We start from the raw sequence: 18,484 nt of genomic DNA on the forward strand, positions 1-18,484 counted from the left end.
TCTTCAGTCGACTTCCAGGAAGGAGAAAGTTCTCAATTCGACTGCATTTTTTGGGTTCATTATCTTAGAATGCACAAATTCTGACTATTATCTTTATTTGAAAGCTATTTCCTTCCCTTTCGCATTAACTGTTATTTCAGTTTGAAGGCGGTATGGTATCTCGTAAAAATAATGATCGTTAACAATATTCATTGTTTCTATTAAAGTAATATATTCTTTAAGAATAACAGTTTATGTTTTTCACGGTGCACGTTTAGCAACACTCAAAACATGTTATGTATTAATGTATCGTTAGTGCACCGTGAAGCTGCTAAATAAAATGAAATTCACTTTCATACAGTTTGCATGCATTATTTTTTGTTATATTTATAACAATAAAACAATCTTTATATATAATTTCAGACGCGTTTCGTATTTTGAATCAGACCGCCTTATTGTATTCACTGTATATTATTTGGAATTATGTGTCTAAATAAAATGTTGAAATAGGAAGTGGAATTTACATAACTTAAATAAATTTTTTTTAGGGCAAATTCTGATATAGAAAGTCAAAGACAATGCTTAGGTATACTGATATGCTTATGCTGACATGGAAAATCAAATAAAATGATTAAAAACTTTGGAGAATAATAATTTGATTTTCCATGAATTACATTTTCAACATTTTGTTGTACGTGCAAAATTTACATGTGTTTATAATTTGGATAGAATTAAATTAATTATTTATGTATTAAAATAGGAACCATATTCTTCCATTCGATGTCCCTTATACCCATAATGCAATGAGGCTATATCTGCATCTCGCCCTTTGAAGGAATTTCCATTTTTAAATGCATTTATGATAATCAAAACCAACGCCAGCTTTCCAATAATCAGTGATTTGAAAAGCATGAATTTCAAAACACCTAGGAATAATGGTATTATCGTAGACTGAATTAAAAATGGTAGCACAAACATAGGTAGAATGCGTTCTAGGAGTTTTTTCTGTTTTCCACGACCTGGAAACAAAGAAATGAAAATCAAATTATATATGCATTTACTTTATCATTCACATTAAACACGTCGCAACTTCCCTTATGACTGCTGTGATGCGTATATTAAGCAGCAAACTAATCTCCATTATTGATTGAAAGATATCAATGATTTCTCTAGTTGATTTGGAAATTTAAAATAGTATTATAATTGACTGTAGCTCAATCGACGAGAAACTACATCCACTTATTTACGCACCTACGATCATGTACAAACTTACATACAAAAAATTCTTGATTTGAACATAAACCTGTACTCATTCTAATTATTTTATATACAACTAGCGGTCCGCCCCGGCTTCGCCCATAGTACATATAATAGCCTATAATAGCCTTCCTAAATAAATGGGCTATGTAACAATGACAGATTTTATCAAATCGGACCGGTAGTTCCTGAGATCAGTACGTTCAAACAAACAGACAAACAAACTCTTCAGCTTTCTAATATTAGTATAGATATATATAGTATGTTCATTTACTAAGGTTTACTAACCAACTTTACAATTTAACCAGGTTGAGAATGCATAGTGAGAGAGTAAATTATAAGAAATTGTTCCGAGCGTTAATTATTCAACATTAAGAAACAAATTAGGAGCAAAACAACAATAATACAAAATTACTTGGAACTGCACGTTTTATACGCGAATCGTATATAAAACTAACTAACTGGTGAAAGTATTCTAATGCCTAGAAAGGTTAACCAATGGTAGTCCGTAGTATCTACTATTAACCATTGATTTCGAAATCTAAAGCAAAATATTTACTATCGCTATTATAACGTTATATCAATGGGAATATAAAATAATATTCACCTAAATTTAGTATATTATATCATTTTGAAATGTACCTAAATCTTTGAAAATCTTATGTCTGATTTTCATTAGTGCGATGGAACTTTTAAAGTTGCAGCTAACTTGAGAGGAAAAGCCGCTATTCTTAGCTTGATTTATGGCATCTACAATATACTATAGCATAAATAATATATACTCATAGTTAAAAAAATTATAATCAATGTTCTGTTCGAATGACGTTCTGTGCTTTACATCCCGTTTTCGGTATTCATGGTCGGCTTCGTGAATAAATTTGCATTTCCTTTACAGTCGAAAAAGGTATAGTTTGGTATGGATTTGGGTTCAGCGGTATCATTGGCCCTTATTTGTTCTAGGGCTTACAAATACTTTGTGGCCTATATTCAATGGTAAGAATATCAAGAACATGCGATTTCAACGGCGCCACTTGCCAGAATGCAAGAAAAACATTAAATTTATTGCATGTAATTCTGAGGGTTTGGTTATCTCGCGTGGTGATAAGCGGTGACCAAGATCGTGTTACCTTATTTTTAAATCATATCAATAGTTTCTTAGATTACCACGTTCAAACAAATAAACTCTTCAACTTTATAGATATTATTGGATATTGGTAGATATAATGTGAACAAACGATGTATAAAAAATAAAATAAAATTGTGGAAGGTTTTTTATTTAATTTCAAAGGTCGAGCGATGATAAGTAACCGATTTCAGTACAATATTTCTTATTGTTTTTTTTATTACAGAAAGAATGGATCGCTAAAAACCGTAACGTGTATTTTACTTACTACAGGAATCTTATCTTCTTGACGGACATTCTTTATTTTAATAAATGTACTGACACTCGAATAAATTTGTCTACATTATTATTAAATTTTCTAGAAACAAAGGGAACAAAGAGCCTATGACAAAGTGAACAATATCAAATATAATGATCACATCGTCAATTAGTAAATTTTCTTACATATGATATTACATTAATCTATCAGTTCGTGAATTAATTCCAATGAAATGTGTGTGAATCATTTTAAAATTGATTTTGTGAATGAAAGTGTTTTTTTTTTTAATTTTGTGTTACGACAGTTGGGTAAGTTTAAATTAATTACTGACCCGACAGAAGTAATACGACCCGTCTTCGTACAGAATGTCAACGGCGTCAAAAATAAATACGCATTTTTGTGTAGTAATACGTTACCATCTAAAATTATCATCTCTTCTGGATTGGCTAAGAGAGAAATGAAGAAAAAGCTTTTTTATGTCTGTCAGCTAGGAGGCTAAAGAATAGTATAGGCTATATTTTGCCACAGTGAAACATTTTAATAAAAAAATCCAATAGGAATTTCTTCTGACAACGCAGGTGAAGCCTTGACCAATAGCTTAAAATAGCTTTGAAATATAATAAATTTATACCTTAATATAAGCCGTACCCAGCTAACTGCCTGCCTATGTTTTCATGCATGAGAAAGCAGGTAATATACACAAATATAATCTTTGAAGATTCTTTAGAGAGCGAAACATTCCCAAACACTCCACCCCTTCTACTTCCCGACCTCAGTTGTTGTTTCGAAAATTATGCTTCTTTAATTTATACCTATAGAGTAAAACTGGACCCTATTTCTAAGACTTCAGTCGGTTTGTGTGTCTGTCTGTCCGTTTGTTACCAGGCTTTCATGAACCACCGTGATATCATAACGGTTGAGATTTTCAGAGATGATGTATTTCTGTTGCTGCCATAATAGAAACCCTTAGAAAAGAAGTTAAAAAAAGCAACGGTTAGAAAGATCATTTTTCTTCAGCCTATTTGTACGGGATACTGTTGTGTCCAAGTTGTGATTGACCTATTTTATTACTAATGGTTCTCCAAGGGTTTTAATCCTACGATTATTATTTTTGTTTTCAAAAAATGTTTACCTTAGTCTACTGGGGATAATTCCTTGAAGGTATATATTTCAGTGGAGACTTGGATATTGGCGTGCTATGTCTAATTTTTTGTGAGGTGACTATTGATGTTCATAGCTTAAATTAATCCTTAAATATCGATCATTATAAACTATCATAAGAATTGTCGTCTTTTATATTCAATAATTAACTTTTCTATAGAAAATAAAATAAAGATGAGGTGATGTAGGTACTATATAATATAAAAATGAAACAGATTCAATAAATAATAAATTCTGATCGTTTTGAGATGGATTTGAGATAGAAAATTGTTTCTTATATCAAAAAAATCCTCTGTTTTGCGTAGGCAATAAGTAAAAATATGAAGGGTTAAAATATATATGAAGGGGATAAAATATAACAATCTTTTAGAAATAGACGAAAAGCATTCAAGAGACTTGAGAGGTATTTTACCCTCTGATTTTCCTAGTATATATTTACACAACATTCTTAGAGTCTTTATCTTTTTCCGAATTTACTTTAAAAGAAAATCATGAAATGCTGTATAAACAATCATAAGTCTAACATTATTAGTAAACGATGCTACATCAGTATTTAAGTCAAATATATTTTATCTTCATTCATAGCCTAAACGTTAAAGAAAACAAGTTTTGTCTTAGCTAATATTCGAAATTATAAACAAAAATATAATTTTGAAAAATTACATCTACACACCTGTTTCGGCATCCCTGTTGAGATTCACTTCAAATGATATCAAAGTTTTAGTAGTATTATTTGTTTCATCTGGAATTTTTGCGTATACACCATCGTATATTTCCAATTTTCGAAATTGCGGCGCGTCCTGACTCGTGCCACAGATAACATATCCGCATAAAGCAAAAACTATTAGAAAGAACAATCGAAACGCGAGTAGTCCGTCCATTATCACGACCACGCTGCCTATGTTGCTTTCTCCCCTCCTTCACAATAAACGTACCACCCTGACTCTCGTGTCAATGACTTTCTTGATATATATATATATGTAACATTTAATTTCACTGAGTAAAATTTGTACTTTTTGCAAATACAAAGTAATTTCCTTAACGTTAAAAATCGCTTCCGTGCGTATAGGTATATATTTATTGGATTCAGATTTCACTTAGTGATAGCACGCGTTCCCAAGAGATTAGCCTAAATGTATGAAACCTGCATTATTTTTAAAATGTAGGTATTTAACACTGAGATAGTGTTTTACTTATTAGTTCAAAGTACAAAGGGAAACAAATATTTACTTTCTCACAAATGATCTCAAAAAAGCTAAAGGAATGACATAACTCAAAATGGATCGCGGTTTTGAATAAACATCGGAAATGTTCTGGATATATATCTATATGGTTTGAACCAGTTTACTGAAATCTAAACACTTATTGTATTATATTTATAAGAATAAGAGGACCCTACGCTATGTGGTAAACACTTCGTCTTCTAAAAAAAAGTTCATTGTGCTGCTTGAGGTTTAATTATGTTAAAACATCATGCATTATCAATAAAAACACCTACCTATATATAGAGTGGAACCTGTATCAAACAGGTTAGAAATTGTCGGTCAGCCAGTTCACCCTTTCTATTAACCATCTCCATAACTATCTTACAATTTCACCAGGTTCCTTCATAAAAGACTTATCACTTTTTAGATATGCAATAAACTTCTTATCTTGAGTATTGATTTTGCAAGTTATAAAATAATATTCGTCTGAAACAAAAATGTTTTGTTCCACAGTCATGGATCCCAGAAATCTTCAATTGAATTATTTATGTAATAAAACAGTATTAAGGTAATTTTTTTCGTTACAATCTTCAGTAAATTTCAACAAAATACTCTTAATACTTGTGGGATACCATGCGTTCATGTGATAATCAGACCGTGTGATTTTAGATACTTGCGCAGAAAACATCCGTGACGTTGAAATATTACCCCTCTTTATACAAGAGGGTCTGATATATAAAAATATAACGCAAGGATATCTAGAAAATTGTAATATTATCCTACTAAGTCATTCAAAATTCCATGTATTTTTTTATATAAAGTACAAATCAAGTCGTTTTCGTCAGAAGGATAATAAAGACCTTTATAGTCCCGCCGATCGGGTACTATGCTTAAAAGAGCTTACAGTTTTTAATACGCAGATTAAGTAAAAAATGCTCATATATTACCCGATGTACTTTTTCTATTAGATTCTTAAAACTCTATGTGTACACCCCTAATTGGCCACCCGTCCACTTTTGGCACTCGCAGGCACACTTATGTTTGAGATCATGTTTTTATAGGCAGAATGTCCACATTAGCGGAGCGGTATATGCCGGCTGAGCGAAGCTAGCTATGTAAACATCGATTTTAAGAAACAGTCATATAAGAAATTTTGTACCTCATTTCTTTGTTTAAGTATTTCTTACGTAATCAGTGTTTGTAAAACTATAAGTACACTATCGGCGGGATAACCGGTACCCGAAGTTGATATGGAGAGCGCCAAAATTAATCCTTAATATTTGTTTTCTCACGCAATCCACTTTCTCTGTGTATTCTTGCCATTACAACTTAAATAATTGTAATGAATTTAGAGTCATAAATGAGACTGCACATAGAAAACATAAATTAATTGAAAGCCAAGTTAGAAATTTCTCAGTGGAACGACCATCGCACGATAACAGTGAACGGGAGAAAATTTATTCTTTTAAAACACATATTAAATAAAACACGTGTTTATTTAACATTGAGTTTATTCATATAAATAAATATGTTACCCTATAACTATTCATCGTCGTCAGTCTTCCATGAAGTCTTATGAGAGATAGACGAAGATGGAAATGCCAAACAATTGTTGATGTATTTCGCAGAATACACATCTGGCATTTCCAATAAATGCAAATTCTTCAATAAGTCGCTTCGCTGCAGGTGAGGGACATTTTATTTATGCAATAGGTATGAAAGACGGTAATTTTCCATGTTTTATATAACTTCTTCCAAAGTAACGAAGTTGTTATAATAAAGTGTTACTAACCTATCTCCATTATTTTTAAATTCTTATTATAAAATTTTGTACTAGGTATTATTTAAGTGGGGGTGCTTTAGTCGGATATAACGGCATCGTTGTCAGATCTAGCCCAGGGTGATAGGAGGGGTCCAGCCACTGGCCAGGGCGCCGGGAGCGCAGGCGGTAAGACAGCCTCAGCTCTTGGGTGGAATACTACAGGTGCGGGAGCTGCTACAGAGAATAAACGAGACACCGCCTGTACGGAATAAAATATAATCAAAAAAAATTATGAGCCTCACTAATATCTTTTTAGTCATTAAGGTTGTTGAAATATATTTTCGGGAAAACACAACCATTATCATTAAAATTCTCATAAGTCTTAGTGATCCCAAATTATGTCCATAATTTTATTAATCTAAATTTATCAATCAATATAAAATGAACATGAAATCGTTTTCACAACGAATTTAAATCATAGTATAAAAAATAATATCTCAAAATTTATTCAGCCACTTTCACAAACTTTTTATTTTCTTAGAAATTAAAATCTTTTTGTAAATATTACCTGACTGACAGCCACTATTAGGAGGACTACGCCAATAGCAAGATTCTTTATGGATATGACAGCGAGAGCCATCAGAAGAGTTGAAATAACTCCAAGGGTGAACATCACCGGCAAAAATATGAACGATAATCGCTTCAGAGCATTGTGACCGAACGTTCTGCCGACGCTGTTGTCTGAAAACAATTGATAACATTAATTTTGATAACAATAGCAATACAGACTAATTTTCTACTAACCAATCTGTTAGAAATCTTTTCAAGTTATATTTTATGATGTTTCTGAAAACGAATTTCATAGAATTCTAAATGTATTCAGTTACGCATGTTAGTATGAATTCTATGAACAGTATCATATCAGTAGTCTGCTACATAGAAATTGTGTTTGTAAACTTCATAAACTGAAAGATATGAACCCAGTTTAATGGATTTCGGTTTAACTGAAGCAAATTCACGTGTGGGTAATATATAATGATACAGTCTTCAATAAATAATATTTTATAGTACTATGGTGGTGCAACTTAATGAACTAAATATGACTATGACTTATTGACAACGAAATAACGAAATAAAAAACGTGAATCATAAAAATTTTCTCAGTTTGAATAATGAGTTGCACGCAATGAAATACTATACGTAAGTAGCTAATTAATGGTATGATTAAATAGTCTCGTTACATTTGCAGAACGTTTAATTTATTGCAATATGCATTACCAGTATTTTCATTTCTGAAGATTGCTGTGATATAACCTATGGATATTCAATTTAGTGTTAATAAAGATGCGGTAATAAAATAAATCAGTTTTGTGATGAATTACACTCTTTTAATCTATACTTATAATAACATTGAACTCGTAGATAGCATAACATGATAAGCGCTTTCACTAGGTTATAACAAATTTATATAATAATATATTTATTCATCCTTAAGCATCATTTTATTATGAATATTAAATGGTATTAAGGATTTGATAAACAGTCGATTGACGGACATGGACAAGTTAATATTAATAACTTTCATGGATAAATTTTCTATTAAATTAATGAAGTATAAGGAAAAATATAATAAGAACCTCCGCTCAAATGATCCAGAACTCCTTCGTTCGATACGTCTTCACAGTTAACCACCGCGAAGGCGAAAATGGCGACATAGGCCAGGCTGAGGACACCAAACATTTTGCACATTTCGAATTATTATTATTGTAACTGAACCACCGAAAAATGATGATCGTCGCACGGCTGATTGAGTTTGACTGATTGCTTTATGATCGATTGGCAGGATATAAAGAGTCCTGCGAAAGACAATGGACGAGACAAAATACAAAAGAAAGTGTTGGACAACGTGATCGTGCCGTAGAAATTTCGACCTCGATATTGGCATACTATTAAGGACTAATGTCGAATCATTAACAGTTATACCCTTGGACATCCTCTGATTGTTATCGCTACACGTACACGCGAAAGTGACAGTTGATGGGAAACCTTAATTGAGAGATTAATTGCTGTTAGAAATGGCTGCCTTAAACTAATGGAGCGAAATTTTGGTGACAATTAGAGGTAACCGTTACCATCATCGATTCCATTTTGTTTTCACAACGTTTAAATATTATGTCCTGTTTAGTTTATCTGTCAGTAATAATTATTTTTAACAAAAAGCTAAACACCTTCAAATTATCATAACAATGCCAAGTTTATATGGGACCGCATGGCAGGCATCAGCTTTCAAATTAAAAGAGAATCATAATAATCTGTTCACCCAATGAATATTTATGAGGCAAACACAAAAAACACCACTTCATAACCTCCTCCTTTTTATGTCGGTTAAAAAAAATAATCTAAATGAAAAAAATATGTATTAAAAATTGTTAAATAGACTTTTTCATTAAACCAGATATTATTATCATAACGACCCAAAACATATTTATGTTTATGTTCTGTTTATACACCTTTGTTTAAATGAAATATCAACTTTTGATCTGAGAGGGATAAAAAGAATGTTGACATATGTTATCTTTATTCATAATATCAAAAAAATTCGCCACTTGACGGAATTTCTTGCACTTAGCTATATCAGCAACTCAGATTGATATAACATTTATATTGATGCCAAACCAGTCTGAACAAAACGTTGTCGAAGGATTGTGTGAACATAAATTAGAAATATCAAATCATTAATTATTCTGCTAGCTTTTCGTTATTCAATCATGTTAAAAGGCCTGAATGGTTAGGTTGGTATAGAAACAAAGTGATACATGGAATTTAATATGCTTTTACCTTTATAGGATGAAGCAGAACGTTCATTTCGAAATATTCTACACGTCCTATTACTTTTGTGTCTTAGGTAAAAGAAAAATTGAGTAAATAGTTTATAACTGAGAAAATGTCGTGTTTATTAACTTACATATAAAAGTGATATCAATATAATGTAAATTTAATTCAAAGAATAACATTCAATATTTATATCACACTAGCTGTTCGCCCCGGCATTGCCTGTAGTATATATTATAGCCTATGCCAATCAGTAAATTTGCAGCTTTCCAATAGCAAAAAAAAATCGAAATCGGTCTAGCAGTTTTTTCGTGAAAACATTACAGATATAAAAGTTTCCTCTTTATAATATTAATGTAGATATGTGTAATAGAGATTATACCTCTCTCATCTTGCCATGCCCATGCTGTTTTGTAAAACCATTCAATCGTACGGGAAAAAGGCTATCACTTACTTCTTTCCTTCTGGTTATTTTCATTTTCATTTGATGATGATGATCGTGTGTTATTCTATGATAACAACCTCGTTGCGTGCGTGAACAAATTCGTGTTGAATCATGCTCTACTCTCACTTATAGAAATTAAAAGTACAAATATAAGTATTTTTATTGTTTTTTGTTTATTCACAATTAGGCAATTTAAAACAATTACACATTTAGTATTTTCTGTGTAAGGTAAAAGTAAAGTTGTGTATTTATCAACCGACTTCTTAAAAAGAGGTTGTTAATTCAAGTGGATTTTTTGTGTTTTTTTACCTCATCACTTTTTACTGGGAATCCGATTTTTATGATTCTTTTTCATTTGAGAGCCTGCGATGAAGCCCCATTTGAACGTGGTCTGTCTAGTTCAAAAAATTTGAATTACGTTTTCCCGAGCCCAATAAACAATAATAAGTGGAAGTCTGAAGACTGTCATCTGTCATTTTAGACAGTTTGAAAAAATGAATTAGTCACAATTAACTGTAAACACGCAGTATACTTAGTCGTATCATTAACACCTACGATCTACAATCTATAATCACGTGAGAATGTAATTAGCAAAATTATGAGATGCGTGTGTGCGTTGTATTAGAAGTCACGGCACGTAGAGAAACCCGGTTCGACGACACAAGATACCGCGGCGGCTCGTCCGTGACCGTGCGTATGCTAATTAATACCAATGCATTTGAGAATATATAGGCCATTTCCTGCCAACAAAGAATGCAAAACTTTCCCTCAAAACGAATTCAGTGCACCGCTTTAACAGTTTTTGGTGAAACTTTGATCTTATTGTTATTCTGTGGTCAAATACAATTATAGTTACAGTAAATAGATTTATGCTACAACAAAACCCGTGAAAGTTAAATTGAAACATTATAGTTATTGTCGATGTCTATATTTACAGTAATTATTTACTGTTCACATTTATTGGATTCATTGTAATGATCTTGTAAAAGTTAATGTTTATGGTAAAACGATTTCTAAACGAAGTACTAAGCACTATAACAAGAATGTCTACAGTTTATAATTATCAAATTCTTGCTCTTTCTAAATCAACGTTTCGGTGTAATTTCACTTATAACAAGCGTATATTGTCTTACTAATACAATAGAAAAGTAATAAGATATGTACAATGAACATGTATAATCACTCTCACATAGCTTTGTTTATACCAATAATACGTTCAATGTGCCGCATTAACTATTCTTAAGGCTTTCATTTTTGTTTATATGATACTACAATTTGTGCAAAGAACTAGTCTATGTCCCTTCCTATAGCGCGAGCGCTGCAAACACGTTGTAGCTCTCAGTCGGTTAGCAGCATGCGCGCAGGCGTCGCGATTTCTATTCTTGCGGTCTCGGCATGGTCCTGCATCATTCGCACACATGCCCGCGAGTATAAGAGTGCTAAAAACATAATACAAGATGCAATAACGTGTGCGAGTAACCTTGGATTTTCGAAATGTATAACAGCGTACGGTGTTTGGAAGGCGGAACGTGCATTGGAACCGCAAGCGTCTGAGCCTGGTTTTAGTTGGCGGAACTTTGTTAATGTTTCAAATGATGAGCTTTACTCCAAGCTTTGTGGTGATACCGAGAGGCTCCTTCGATATCGCTCCTTATTTATGGAATTGAGTGAAGACTATGCCATTAGATTGAAATCTACCGAGAATGCTTCGCTGAATATCGACATAATACAAAGTAATTAGCAACTTGTTTATTTGAACTCTATAATTATTTATGCAACCCGATGATGTTTAAGTATTAACAGTAGTAATTTGTAGAAAATCAAAACATGTTTTTTTTCAGTCCGTCTCTGTGTTTTCTACCTACTTATCATATTACTACACCATAAAGTCAAGCATTATTAGACAGTGATATAACTTTGTTTTTGGCATATTTATTATTATATTAGTTGTTTGTAATAATTTTACCTCATTTTTCCAAACCCTACTCTCTATAAGTATATAAAAAATTTGAGCCCATCATATTTATAAATAGTCTTATAATGCTACTTTGTCTGAAATGTTTTGTCTTAGTTTCTTATTTTTCTTACGCGTATAAATACCCCCTCGTGCACAGTGGTTGAGCGTAGAACCAACGTACTGGGTTTGATTCCAATTACACAGAAATATTAAAAGTATTGAGTTGGTCTGGCGGGAGACAAAAGGCTGATCACCTATTTGCCCGAAAAGATAAAAATAATTCATAAATAAAAACGATGAAAGTGCATATTATAGTACAGTCAAAATAGACATTTGACTTAGCCAAAATTCGCATTGAGCTGAAAATTGGCTGAGCCGTTTCAAATTAAATTTTGAAACGGCCCTTAGATGACACTTCTGCAAAAAATGCGTTCCAAAATAGGTTTCGTTCGATTTTTCTCGAAAATGGTAGCTAAATTTTATCGAGAAATTAGCTCAGACAAAAGTTTCAGATCATAAAAGTCCATACAGATGTGGTCCAGACACTTTCTCTCTCACTCACTATTCTTGAGATATCGCAGTTTTAACAATTATAAATTCATATTTCACATAATACGCACACCTTTTGCACCGCACCACATGTGAGATAATGAAGTTGGCGATTATGCATTTATAATTATAAATTAGCGTGGTTATTATTAGGTGTTCTCAACAATTTATTATAATACAGAAATTATGGTCAAATTGTTTCATATTGATTGACAGAATGGTAATATATGCATAATAGCTATTGTCCTATTATTTCTTCATCTTAATGTTTTTCTTCTAACAGAATTTCTGGTCTCTCTAAAAAAGAAAATCAGGTTTTAAGAAAATAATGTACATGTAGATACTAACAGTTATAAAGACGCGAGTGATGCCGCGCGTTACAGCTAGTGTATTAATAAATCTATAGATGCGATAATCAAATATATTTGATCAATGTTACTATATGGTAATACGATTATATTATTTTAATTTCTTTGAGTTTGTGCGTGCTATGCTAATATATTATTCATAAAATAATAATATAAATATTGGGCAATTAATTTCTTTTTTATGTACTTTACATAGGTACTTCTATTTATACTTTATAGAAATAAAATCTAACGTTTAGTAAACACGAATACGGAAATTTCACTTGTTGATAAAAATGATCATAAATCAATTTAAATTGTAAATAAATCAGAATCAATGCACACAAAAGAGAAACCGGAAAATATAATTTTTTCGTAACTCTACAATTGTTTTAAACATTAACATGTTTCAGTTGAAAGATTCTAAGCGGAAGGAAAGCAAATTTTATGTAATAGAGAAGAACAACACTTTTTAGCAATGTATTATAACTGTCAGACTCATAATAACTGATTACATTCTCTTTTTTATTTGTTCTGAATACGTCTTCAATAAGTCTGATCATAAATACTGTTACGTATTAATTCCACTTGAATTTGGAATCTGTCATTCTTAAATAAATATTCTACTATAATAAATTCTCACAGATGTGATTTTTTTCAATACACATGGACGCAACATTTATATACCTAATACGCCATGCTTGTACATTACTAGGTGATAGATACTAAATTGGAATAACTTGACATCCCTTTTTTATGTTATATTATCTCTTTCAATGGAACTTTTATAATATTTATTAAATATCATTTTCAGATAGTGATGTGGTCACGGGTCGCACAAGTATGAAGAAAATGACGAAAATGTTCTATCAAGCCTTACCGTTCTTGATATTTCCCGGACTTATAATGTCCGCTGTATTACCATTTTTCTTGCCAACGCTAAAAATGGCTACTCTTGCTACAGTAATGCTTAACAATATGGCCCTTACAGGAGCAGTATTTACTCTCCTCAGAAACAATGCATTTAATGATCACAAATATCCCAAGAGAGTCATCTATGTAAATGCAGGATATGATGGAAGCTTTAATCACCTTGCTGAGGGTTCATCAGATGACATAGTAGCTGCTAATTTTGATACTCAATACAGCACTGAAGTAACGCATGACGTCAAAGACTATCATCTTATTGGTGTAGATCCAAACACTGGTATTTCATATCCCTTCAATGCAGATTGGTTAAAAAATTCTGCCAACGAAGTTAGTAAGGTTAAAAACGTGGAAATCATCGGTGAAGTCCCCAGCGTGAACGATTGGACAAAACCTAACATAAAATGGAGAAAACATAGCAATAGATAGCTTGCCAATTTAAGTAATTATTCTTATTAACTTGCCCTTAAAATCTGTTTAAATAAATACCTACATAGTATGTAAATAAATATTGATTATATTTAATTAAATAAAATATCCTGTAACTTACTAATAAAGTGTATAATATTTTATTTCTAATTTACCATACCTTAATGATGAATGTTTAATTTTTTTCGGATCTAGACAGATTCGTTCGTTCGTTGCAGCCTTTTAGGATGTCCACTGATGAACATAGGCCTCCCCCTGGGATTTCCAAAACGACCGATCACCAGCGGCCCGAATCCAGCGGCTCCCTGCCACTTTAATCAGGTCGTCCGTCCATCTTGTATCTTGTTTATCCTAGACAGGTATAGGTGACGAATTTTCATTTAAAGATTGCGTTTTCAATGTAGCGAGGTTGAAAATAAAATATAATGCATTATTTCTTTCTTTGTATTGATTACATAATTTGCTTACATGTAACGATATTTCGTGGTGATATTTGCATTAAATTTTGGTGTTGCAACCCATTAATGAATAAATTTTCACAGTCGGATTGACGTAAAGAACCATTTCTCGCAAAGCAGTTCTTCTAGCGTCAAAAAAAGCTGAAACATCAAGAAGAAAAATTTAAATTTCCGGTATCAATTCGCTTACAAAGCAGATAGCAATTTAATAAGCGAATTGAATCCGGGTGAAAGAAATATAACAGGTTGTCTCAGCGTATACCAGTTTTTCATCCGTTTTTATTCCTTATTTGCTCGTCAGTTCCTAAACCTCCATCTATCTTTTAGTTATTCTGTTACGTTAGGTAAGTAAACGCTTTTAAGATAATGGTATGAGCAAATAATTCGGTTTTAATATATCCAGCATTACATGAAACTTGTCGTATAGAAGGAGATACCTACATTCTGCGGATTAAAAAAATACAGAAAATGTTGACATTTCAATACACTACTATTATATGTACTATTGCTTATAATATTACAGTCACCTCGTTCGTAGAAGTGCTTTATGCACGGAAGTTATTACAAAAAGTCCTATATTATTTACCTGAAGAGTCTGTTTGTTTATTTGGTAGTAAGCCCTACTCTCAGGGCCACTGGTCCGTATTGAAAACATAACTATGTGTTTATATTTGATAGTAGAAATAAATGTGAAATACTCTGGCCTTAATTTAACATAACCACAGATAACATAATACTGTACTAGTAAAGACGTCATCGCGATAAGATTGATATTAAAATTGAGAAGAATTTATATACATTTGTTTTTGCATAGTTAAGGCTGTACTTGCACATTTTCGTACTGTGCTTGATGTGGAAAAAATAATATTCTGTCCTCATGTCAAGGACATATACACCTAATATAAGTAGTTATTAAAGAGTGAGGTAATCGCTCATAAATGTTTTCGAATATTACATAGCTCAAGAGTTCGATTGTTTGGTTGAATACGCTAATCTCAGGAACTGCTGATCCGTTTTGAAAAATTAGAAGTTAATTTATTGAGGAAGGCTATAGACTGTATATGTACCACGGGCGAAGCCGGAGCGGGCGGCTAATATTCAATATTCATTCTTAAAAAATCTCTGTTATCCAGAGTTCTAATTATTTACAGTAGATGCCTATTGACACTAATGAATTACGTCTATTGTAGGGCTTAAGAATTCCGTACGATAAACCTTAGTAATTCATTGCTCCAGTTGCCTTCGAACCGTTAGGACAATTCGGGGCCAACGATACTCCGTTATAAAGTGATTTTTTACGCTAGAGATTTTGTTTTAAAAATATACATTACAATATATCTAGAAATGTCTACTTCAGACCACAGTTATTCATCCGAAATTACGATATTACTCAATACACCAAAATATTTGAATCAATGTGAAAATTGACTGAAAAAGTGAAGTCCCGTATCCCCTACTGGGGTATGGGGCAGATGATATACATCTGTTTCACTGATCGATTTTTTTAATGGACAAGTAGGTGAACAGCCTTCTATGTCCTGCCAGACCGAGACGTTTTTTTTTATTGTGCGTCCTCACTGGGAATCGAACCCAAGACCTCTCGGATGTACGCTCACGCGTGACCACTGTACCAAGGAGGCGGTCCACGAAAATTGACTGATCAAAAATAAAAATATACATATTTCTATGAAATAGACGACTAATACGAAGAATTACATGGCTTTAATAGTAATGAAACAGGAAATATTAAATGTGGATTGAAACTAAAAATAAAACTATTCATACACTTAATTTTTTAAGATGTGTTTTATTTATATTTCCCTTATATTATTAGTCATATCTTACAATCATTGAACCACTTAAACACAAACAACTATGTAGTCGTAACTTCATCATGTAGTATCACTAACTACATAAATAAATAACGTTGTACCAGCTGTACAGGAATAAATTATTATTATTGTTAGGTCTAATGTTGGCGATTTCTTTAAATATTATTACAATAATTGGGTGAGTTAAAAATTAGCAAACCTCAGTAATAATTTTATTATACAAGATTTTGAGAAATCGCTTATTATTCGAATTTAACGGTTAATACTGCAAAATAAAATTAACTTCAAGATATACAATCAAAGGTAATCGTTTAAATTGATACACATTTCCCGATTATATCGAAGTAGAAAGTTATATTAAGCTCACATAGACAATCGACGAAAGGATCTATGAGCAATACAATACTTTAATCTTCAAATTCCAAAAAAAATTACGAATATTTCTGGATTTCAGATATTGGTAAAAAATGTTTATGTACAAATATATCATGAATAACAAAATAACAAATCTTCATTACCGAAACCTTCTAAATTTCACATTTAATATTTAAGAGCCTTAATCCATCTTTATTTATATATTCGTTTGAATCATTATTATACTCAACGCAATAGGGATTATTAAGTCACGATTCCGATTTATAAACTACATTTATCTTGTACATAAATAATTGTACTATATACTTCACCTTTAACACAACCACAAATAAACTCAATTATCCTAGGAATCTTAGTAAATATTAAACAGTCACATATACAGAACACAAAAATAATATTGCGTTCCGCCTAGGCAAAAGGTTACAATCTATAACATAACCAATAAATACCTGATGTAAATCATCGACGTAATATGAAAGGACTTTAATTTTAAAACTTTTATTTAACAATTAATTTTATAACCTTATCATAAAATAATTTGAGCAGTATTAAGTCGTATACATTTAATATCTAAATGGTTATTTTTGTCATATCCGAGTCAATACATTTCATCAAATAACTTTAAATCCTTCTTAACAACGGAAATTAATGAAATATTCTATACGAGTTCTTTCAAGACATACTCGGTAAATTTATAGATCTCAGCGTTTTGCTCAACGTTTTAAAGTTATAAATAAACTAGCATAAAGGTTCTGAACATTTGATCTAAATTTTCTCCTTCAACGACTCGACGAATAATATTTTTTACAAGCAATTTAATTGGTTTAAGTTCAGTCTATTTTGTGAGCGATTTCAGCAAGTTTTCGATCTTCTTCCGGCATATCGGTATCATCCCAACCCCAAACGGGATTTTCTGGATGCTGATGATCGTCATTATCGTGGGTCAACTCATTTTTCTTATCCAGTGGATGTGATCCGTCGCCTGTTCTTCGTACTCTTTTACGAATCATTTCCATTGATACCGTTTTTAAATCGTATGCCAATCCTGCAAGCATAGGAAGTTGTTATTTTTTTACTTTTTCTTATTTTATAAACAAAACATGTTTTGTGATATTATACTAATAACATAAGATAAATACTGAGCGATACATTAAGTTAACAAAATTAGTTGGAATTGAATGTAAAATATCGCGTCTACAAATAAAATGCAATAATTTCAAAAAACAATAACCATATTTAGCCGCAAAATCGATGAGCGCAGTTGACATATTCGTACGGTAATTTCCCAATTCTGCTGCTTTATAATCCCATGGAAATACATGGTGGTAGTTATGCCAACCCTCTCCGAATGCTAGGATCGCGACGGTTTTGTTATCTGTGGCGCCTATGTTTCTGCAAAAATAAAATTTGCTATGATTAATTTTATAGGCGTCCAAAATTATAGCGTAGTCAAACATTATTGATTCGTAGTCTCAGAATGAACTATTTTGGTGAAACCAGAAATTAATTGTTTCAGTCTTTGCAGGAAAAAAGTGAAGTCCCTTGTCTCCTAGTGGGGTATGGGGCAGATCATGTACATCTGTTTCA

The 18,484-nt window shown here is 31.9% G+C and overlaps 4 protein-coding genes across 4 annotated transcripts in view; 1 reads left to right on the forward strand and 3 right to left on the reverse strand.

Moving 5' to 3' along the window:
- Positions 1-34: 34 nt before the first annotated feature.
- LOC119834476 lies at positions 35-4,706 on the reverse strand. Its single transcript, XM_038358848.1, has 2 exons — positions 4,453-4,706; positions 35-998 (listed from the first exon to the last, which is right to left on the reverse strand). Exons 1-2 carry the CDS (start codon positions 4,658-4,660, stop codon positions 724-726), a joined length of 483 nt encoding a protein of 160 aa, XP_038214776.1. The 5' UTR covers positions 4,661-4,706; the 3' UTR covers positions 35-723.
- Positions 4,707-6,477: 1,771 nt separating this feature from the next.
- Positions 6,478-8,495, reverse strand: LOC119834449 (protein apnoia). Its single transcript, XM_038358811.1, has 3 exons — positions 8,384-8,495; positions 7,315-7,487; positions 6,478-7,005 (listed from the first exon to the last, which is right to left on the reverse strand). The coding sequence occupies exons 1-3, from the start codon at positions 8,493-8,495 to the stop codon at positions 6,844-6,846; spliced, it is 447 nt and encodes a 148-aa protein (XP_038214739.1). The 3' UTR covers positions 6,478-6,843.
- Positions 8,496-11,301: 2,806 nt separating this feature from the next.
- On the forward strand, positions 11,302-14,291 carry LOC119834413. The gene is made up of 2 exons (XM_038358769.1): positions 11,302-11,756; positions 13,691-14,291. Exons 1-2 carry the CDS (start codon positions 11,318-11,320, stop codon positions 14,230-14,232), a joined length of 981 nt encoding a protein of 326 aa, XP_038214697.1. The 5' UTR covers positions 11,302-11,317; the 3' UTR covers positions 14,233-14,291.
- Positions 14,292-16,477: 2,186 nt separating this feature from the next.
- LOC119834404 (acyl-CoA Delta(11) desaturase-like) overlaps positions 16,478-18,484 on the reverse strand; it is a 17,291-nt gene continuing 15,284 nt past the window's right edge. The window contains exons 7-8 of the mRNA XM_038358757.1: positions 18,129-18,289; positions 16,478-17,942 (exon numbers count right to left, since the gene is read on the reverse strand). Of these exons, the coding sequence (XP_038214685.1) occupies positions 17,728-17,942; positions 18,129-18,289 (376 nt within the window). The 3' untranslated portion in view covers positions 16,478-17,727. The remainder of the gene's footprint in view (positions 17,943-18,128; positions 18,290-18,484) is intronic.

The sequence above is a fragment of the Zerene cesonia genome, chromosome 19 (genome assembly GCF_012273895.1).
Source record: "Zerene cesonia ecotype Mississippi chromosome 19, Zerene_cesonia_1.1, whole genome shotgun sequence".
Taxonomy (NCBI): Eukaryota; Metazoa; Arthropoda; class Insecta; order Lepidoptera; family Pieridae; genus Zerene; species Zerene cesonia.